The sequence below is a fragment of the Doryrhamphus excisus genome, chromosome 1 (assembly GCF_030265055.1).
Source record: "Doryrhamphus excisus isolate RoL2022-K1 chromosome 1, RoL_Dexc_1.0, whole genome shotgun sequence".
Classification (NCBI taxonomy): Eukaryota; Metazoa; Chordata; class Actinopteri; order Syngnathiformes; family Syngnathidae; genus Doryrhamphus; species Doryrhamphus excisus.
In genome coordinates this window covers 10,072,562-10,080,707 of record NC_080466.1, presented here as the reverse complement: position 1 = coordinate 10,080,707, position 8,146 = coordinate 10,072,562, and the positions used below count along the sequence as shown (strand labels likewise).

Sequence of the window (8,146 nt, the reverse complement as noted above, 5' to 3'; positions counted from 1 at the left end):
GTGTCGTAAAAGAGTTCAGTCTGTCGCAAGCACCTCTGGAGGTTTCACTTTAAACAAAAACACACACCAGGTTTCATATATAGTGTACTATAGTGTACTTATATACGTACATCTTATATGTTTGGTTGTAAGAAGTAATGTATGGGAAAGTAGTTCTAGGAACATTGGTAATCTTTCTTACAAGAACATCTTTGGATTTAACGTCAGAGGAGCGTCATGCTGCATTGACGGCCCCTTGGAAAGTTCCTAATCGTGAGATAAATGTTTGGATAGTAACATGTTTTGAATGGTAGGTGGGAATGGTTGTCTCTTAATGCCCTGCGATTGACTGGCGACCGGTCCAGGGTGTACGCTGGGATAGGCTCCAGCACACCCCTGCAACCTGAGTGAGGACAAACGCAAAGAAATTGGATGGATGGATGTTTTGAACGGGAAATGTTTAATTCACATCAAATCACAAATTACACATATATATTTTTGTTAAACACTATGTGGAGTCACTTTGAAACAAGCTAACCACATTGACACTGTATATCTGCACATTTTAAGTGAAAAAAGACCAAGACAACACATGAAGGCATATTCATTCAAGGTATATTTCTTTAATATACAGACAAAATGACGTACGTTTTTGACTTTACATTTACAATTAATAAATACACAGTTACGTACCATTGCTAATGCAGTTCACAGATACAGTGACAGATACACTAAAGACCACAATTACCACAGCTTTCAAGTAAAGTAAAAAAGGTTGGTGTTAATCTTGCACCAAATGAGCTGTAATCCAAAAATATGCAATTTGCATTTCAATAGCAGCACAGACTTGTATTCTGCATGTTGCATAGGTCAATAAATGTTGTGCATGTTAACAGACGGCTCATCACATTCTGCTGTTGTGTCACCACAGACAACGGTATGAGTCCATAGCAGCAAACTAGACAAACTTCTCTCGTTCACTGCTTTTGCATAATACAGTAAAAGCGGACATTAGATATTACTGTACAATAAGCATTGACGTGTACACGCTGACGTTGGAGGCTGCCATGCAAGGAGCCAACCAGCTCATCCGAAGCGATTAGAAGTTCCATTTACGGCCACGGTTTAGGGTATTGTTACTATACTTATTATTGAGGGATTTTTAGCTGTATAAAAACACTGCCAGATTACTGATTACATTATCCGCAAATGGTGAAAACACGGAATAGTCGTGAACTTTCCCAGGTGTGGCCGACCAACCAAAATGACCCCAATAGCGCAGCAACAAATCATCCATTTCCATGTGTAGCATTTTTCCCAGATGACAAAACCGGCTTGGGTAGACATGTTTGAGGTGGGCAAGTTTGTTTTGTTGCCTTTTATGTTGCGACCACTTTCAAATAAATTCTGGATACTGGCTCATTCATGTTGATGGGCTCATATTGCTTATTATTAATATTCCCACATGAGGGCATTTGGCTTTGCAAGCATCTTTTCGCCTCCTAACTTCTACTACGTTAACAAAGCTCCACTCTTTTGCTGTGTGTAAGTTAGAGGCCCCTCTCTCCTCAGAGACAAAACGCTGTATGACTGACAAGAGGTCTCACTCTTTCACCCTTGTTCTAAGGAATGCTGTTGCTCTATGAAGCACAGTCAACTCTCTTCCTGCCTGTTTGGAAGCGAAAGATGAGGTAAACAGACACGCATGCACATGGCAATATATGGAGGCCAGCAAACGTCTCAAGTTCATTTTCATCTATCATGTGATTTAGAATTGCAAAACTGTTTTTTCTGAAGAGAATTCTTGTCATGTTTTAATATTATGAGATCCTGTGACACCCCTCCACACTTGCCTTACAAGCTTAAATCTACTATAACATGTTCAAACACCATGGATTTACCCTTAAAGCTGGAAGAGAAGATGAAATTCCTGTGGTCAGTGGTGACGGCAGTAAACGAGCGCGGAGACTGCACATAGATGTCCTTAAACTTGTGGAAAGTTTTGGTCTCGGTGTCCCAGAGGTAGATTTGTGTGAAGGAGTAGTCACTGCCGAGAGCCAAATAGTGTCTGTCCGTGAAGGAGAAAGGTTGGAGGACCATTGCCCCTCGAGAGGGTAGAGCCTGCATCTCTGTGAACTGTTTACTGGTCCATTTAAGAACTTTGGAGTCACCGATGTAGCACGTCATGGCCAGATACAAGTCACCTTCTAGACGGAAAGCTTTGACAGCCACCACATCTTCAATGTTTGGGATTTCACTGTGTAGCATGAACTTGAGCGTGCTCTTGTTCCACAGGTAGAGAACAGGTGGCTGAGAGCGGCTGGCTAAAATGAGGTAGGACTTCCCGTCCAATTCAACAAACTCGGCATCCGTATCGCGAAACCATTCATGGAGGAACTGATAGGTGTAGAAACCCGTTTGGTTGCGGTCTGGTTGGTCGGTCCACTTGTAAAGAGTAGATAGGCCCGCTTTGGAACTGTCTACTATAACAAAATACCACTCGCCATCCATGTGGAACACCTCAATGTCATTTGGCTTGGAGATGTTGAAGACCTCGATGGACTGGAACTTTGTGAACTTGTTCTGTTGGTCGTCAAACTTATAGATGTGAGAGCCCCCAAAGAGCTGCGTGACAATGATCAGGACGTGGTTGTCCACCAGAACCGATGTACACCCGACGACAGACTTACCTGTGGAGACAAACCGGCATAAGGTGGATCAGCTACCTTGTGAAAGCTCGATTCCTTCCCTGCCGTGGCCAATCATCTGGCAAAACCAGTTGTGGGAACTTCACAAGTATCCAGTTTATTCATTCAGTCTGAATGTTTTGTTGAATGTTTTGTTTTCCACTGCCTACGTGGCTTACTATTGTTTCCTACTACCTGAGTGGCCTATTTTTGACTCAACTAGCCAGTGTGCAATATGAGAGTGAATTTAAGATGACACCAGTTATATCCATCCTATTCAAATGCAAAACATAATAAAATATTGTACATCTTGGTTTAAAGTGAGTGCGGTCAAACCTGTTATGTTGTCAAATTTTCTGAAATTCATTTCAATGTGATCCCATTCCATGACCACACAGCTGTTAGAGTTGGGTGCAGCCATGGCCACATAGATGTCTTCTTTAAAGAAGAAGATGTCCGCCGACATAGACTGAATGGGAATGGACTGGTGACGCACAATGTCTGTTGAGAGAAAATATGTTTTCTGCTTGCTCAGGACTTTGAATGTAAATATCATTTGTTTTGCTTTTAACTTAGCTGGAGCTCGCTTAGCAGTTTTAAGAACATCTTTATTCATTTTGAAGTCATCTTCCCCCTCCCTCATAGCACTGCTCTTCTAGATTATGCTAGTTAACATTGTGTTAACACAACATATTACGTACGGCCATTTTTCAACCAAAATATTCACTTCAAAAATTCATTTTAAATGTATAATATGCCAAAAGCAAGCAGTACAGAAAGTTTGGAATCTGTGTATAGTGATAACGCTGAATTATTATATACTTTCATTGTTTTCTTTCTTTTCATCTCTCCATGCAAGATATCTTGAGCTAATTTTACCTGTAGACATGCACTGGCCAGGTGCAATAGGTAGATCATTGAGTCGCTTGCCCTTCATGTCAGCAGGGCCTCCACAGAAGACGTCAGAAACAGTGGCATTGGTGTTTCTTAGCCACGTCATCAGCCACTTGTTCTCACAGCTACACTGGAAATAGTTGCCCCGCAGGTCTCTAGGAAGAAGAAACAGATGTTAATGCGTCTGCAGAAAAACAGGGAGACTGACTTGATTAGCATGGTAGCCTCAGTCAGCAGGATGGCAGTGGAAGGTTGGGCGGGGACAAAAACACAATGCGCATACACAATGTGCTTACTCACAGTTCCAGCAATGAATCCAAGTCAAAAAATAGATCTCTTGGCAGAAACCTCATCTTGTTATTGGAAAGTGACCTATGGAAGAATAGCGACATGACTGCACATTGTTGTATCGCTGCTGCATGCAAATTCAAATACGGAACTACTTGTCTTACAGATGAGTTAGATCTCGTAGACCACGAAAGGCATTTTTGCCGATGCTTTCAATCTTGTTCCCTTCAATGAACCTGTTCAACAAATATCACAATTTCTCAATAAAAACATTAGATGAAATATTTTTTTTTAATTTAAAGGAAGATGCCTGAGCGTCACCCCACTTTCCCCGCTGTCCTGTTTTTTTTCTCTATCCCCTCCTGCTCCGATCCAGTCGCTCCAAATACCCATCAGAATAAAAAAATAACTAAAGTCAAATACAGGACTTTATTTTCAAATGTAACAGGAAAAGGGTATCTTACACTTTTCCATAGCACAGCAAATCTGTTTAGTATATAAGGGCATCTACATCAAAATGATTATTTGGCCCATTAGCTGGACAGGACAGGTTAAAAAAAGAGAAGAATTTAAAGAAAAATGACTTACAAATACTCCAGATGCAGGAGGCCGTAGAATGCATCGTCTTTAATTGTAGTTAAAGAGTTTGCATTGAAAAGCCTGCAAAAAAAGAGTCAGAGCTGTATCAAAATGTTGCCTGTTTTTTTCTCTATTTTTTAAAGCATTAAAAAGCATTAAAAAGTTACCAGAAATGCTTTGTAACAAATAATAATGATTAATGTTAGATTAAAGGTACGATATTATGAAAAATGGTGCTTGTCAAATAAAAAGTCAAACAAGATTTAATGCTTCCATGAGTTTGAAAAAAATGGTTTTAAACAAATTCATGCATATTTCAGGGCATGTAATGTACATATTGCCTGTGGGAGACTGACTGGACAAACACAGTCCATTAGCATTAAAGCTAATAGGTTCATCCATCCATCCATCCATTTTCTTTGCCGCTTATCCTCACTCCGGTTACGGGTATACTTATCCCAGCTGTCTTCGGGCGAGAGGTGGGGTACACCCTGGACTGGTCGCCAGCCAATCACAGGGCACATATAGACAAACAACCATTCACACTCACATTCATACCTATGGACAATTTGGAGTAACACAAGTGCTTCCTAACTATGAACCATATAAGGAAGTGCGTCCCTCTGTGACATCACGAAGGGGCACTTTTACCACGCCTTTTGAAACCGAGCGTTTTGAGCCATCCCAAACTTCTTTCAGGGCTCACTTCCAAATGCACAAACCTCATTATCTGCATCTTTGACATTGTTTAACACGAGAATACCACATTCTAACTACATTTATAGGTCAGAAAAGTGGAAAAACATAATCACTCCCCTTAAATGTTATAAAATTCAGCACTAAGAATATATTTTTGGCAACACATTTAGATTACAATGTTGTATTTGACAGTGTCGTCTGTCAATGAAAGCTACAGTCGTATAATTTTTTATAGTAACTCTTGAACTGGATTAGTCTACTAAGACACTCATTAGAGTGTCGCAAGTACAGTCATAATGGTTGTGTATGTAGAGCAGATCAATACTAGTCCCGGTCAGTGTCCCAATGTCAGTATCATGTGACAAGATGCACTTACAGTAGCTGCAGGGAAGGCATGAGTGAAAACATCCCCTCAGTGATTTCTGCAATAGAGCCGTTTACGATGCTCCTGGTGGCATATAAAACAGTACCAATAGGACATTTAGATGATTATACCACATTTGACGTGCGTATGTAACAAACATTCCAATAGAGACGAGCTGCGTTTACTTACAGTGAAGTGACGTCACTCGGTATGGTTCTCGGGACGTGCGAGGTGCCAACACACATGATGGTTTCTTTGGTGCACGAGCATCCTGAAGGACATTTAAAATTCTTTTTCCATTTGTTGGCTCCACAAATACTCAGTAGCACAAAGAGGACCACTAGCTTGCCCATGATGGTCATTTCTCCCCTAGAGATGTATCGACTCTGAACAGCAGCCTCTTATCGACATCAGAATGCACCAACACAGGACGCTCCTGACACCGCCTGACACTGCGCCCCCCTCGGAAGGATGTTGCTTTGTCACACCAAAGTCATTCTAGGAGTGTGTACAGACCAGTGTCAATTTCGTTTATAAATGGTGAGCTATACATACCAGAAAAATTAGAATACTTACTATTATTTTCATTTTTACACTCTCTGTCAGTTAGCAAACCAGTTAGCACCTTTTAGCTAGCTGTAACCGGCTAGCTTGCAGGCGCAGCAATTAACAGTTGTTTAGTTAGGGACCGTGGTCACGTGATATTTTCATAGCAATCTACTGCTGGGCAAATTATCTTTTTCCATCCATTTTCGGGGGCAAGAGAAGTTTCACAAACGTTAGTTTTTTAATTGACAGTAATAATTACTCTAACAACAGTTGTATCAATACTTCTATCAAAAAATATCAATACAATAATACATTTAAACCAACTCAAGCTTATAATTTTATAGAGCATTTGATACTTGAAAACGAATGCTACACAAAAATAGAAATGTTTTTGGATAAATGTTTTTTTCAGTTTTGTACTTCTATAAATATTTGCATACTATTTCAAACTAATTAATAATCACAAACATTCATATTCTACCGCTTATCCTCACGAGGGTCGCGGGGGGTGCTGGAGCCTATCCCAGCTGTCTTTGAGCGAGAGGCGGGGTACACCCTGGACTGGTCGCCAGCCAATCACAGGGCACATATAGACAAACAACCATTCACACTCACATTCATACCTATGGACAATTTGGAGTGTCCAATTAACCTAGCATGTTTTTGGAATGTGGGAGGAAACCGGAGTACCCAGAGAAAACCCACGCATGCACAGGGAGAACATGCAAACTCCACACAGAGATGGCCGAGGGTGGAATTGAACCCTGGGCTCCTAGCTGTGAGGTCTGCGCTAACCACTCTACCGCCGTGCCGCCCTAATCACAAACATGATTTGTATATTACCAGATTAGTATTGCTGACAAACTTTAGATTAGATTTAACTCAACTAGTGGGTTAATAATATCTGTCAAACAATTGACCACTAGAGGGAAGTCAATTACTATTTTGACCTAATCAGTAAGTTTTCTGTCCAAATTTAGTCTTTAAAGTCAGAACCATGTCAAATTAACATTTACTACAAGATATATGAAATTAATTAATACAGTATTGTTCTTGGTTGTATGGTAAAAAATAAATCCCATCAAGTGCCAACTTTGTTTGAAGACTAGGTCAATGAGGATGAGCTAAACTGAATCTTTATTCTCAGGAGGCAGCAACTGTACACTCAACCATGGCTGACCACAGCTTTGCATCTATTATTGTCTGGACCAGCAACATACAGAAACTGACAGAGATTTTAAATATTTGTCAGACAACACCTGCTCAGTGTTCTTATTTATCTTTCACACTAATGACAGTGATGGCTGTCACTGACAGCACATGTTGATACATTTTGGTCATGTCTTGAATGCCTGCACACTTTATTTATGAAAGCGACCGTTTACCTAACACTCAGTCACACCAAGAGCCAACAGTGGGTATACATTTACATGAGTAGCAATGACTATTGACCTTATTCTAAATACAACTACCTTACCTTCACAGGATTTAAATCAGCTTTTTATAGAACAATACATTAACATTTTTCCTTGCGGTCCATATTTGAAATTTCCCTTGCAAAATGTATGCTGGAGCATCTGCCAGTCTCTTTGCAACTGCTGTCAAATGTTTATGTTTAATTTTATTTACCACAATGGTTGCTTTCCAAGTCGCCATCATTAGTGATTCGGGCTAACTCTCTACACCCTTACTTCCCATACTAGCTCCAAAAAAAATTCCAAAGCTGACCTCTCACCCTTTGGTGGAGGGTGTAACCTTGGTGTCAGTGTCAGTGCTTCATAACAGGTGGTTAAGCTCTCAAACCTCTACAGCAGAAACTAACCAGAAGAGGAGATATACATACAATATTACACCACACTTACAGTAGTATTTCCAAAACTTTGCATACCCCTCACATCTTCCTAAATGATACTTTTATAGATTTTAGAGTAGTCAGAGTATACAGATTGTATGGCTTCGATTTACTGTCCACTTAAAATAAATCAACACACATAATTGGGTAATATGAATATTGACAGCGTGTAAAATCATGAACTAGTTGAATGATGTGATATGTTATCGGCTACAGTAATTACTTCTCCATGTAGATAGATCTTTGGTCTAGTGA

The 8,146-nt window shown here is 40.2% G+C and overlaps 1 protein-coding gene across 1 annotated transcript; it reads right to left on the bottom strand.

The window, feature by feature from the left end:
• Positions 1-532: 532 nt before the first annotated feature.
• Positions 533-6,168, bottom strand: LOC131126446 (leucine-rich repeat LGI family member 2-like). Its single transcript, XM_058068982.1, has 9 exons — positions 6,067-6,168; positions 5,680-5,988; positions 5,503-5,574; positions 4,437-4,508; positions 4,013-4,084; positions 3,861-3,932; positions 3,546-3,715; positions 3,003-3,167; positions 533-2,669 (listed from the first exon to the last, which is right to left on the bottom strand). Exons 2-9 carry the CDS (start codon positions 5,850-5,852, stop codon positions 1,834-1,836), a joined length of 1,632 nt encoding a protein of 543 aa, XP_057924965.1. The 5' UTR covers positions 5,853-5,988; positions 6,067-6,168; the 3' UTR covers positions 533-1,833.
• Between the last annotated feature and the right edge of the window lie 1,978 nt (positions 6,169-8,146).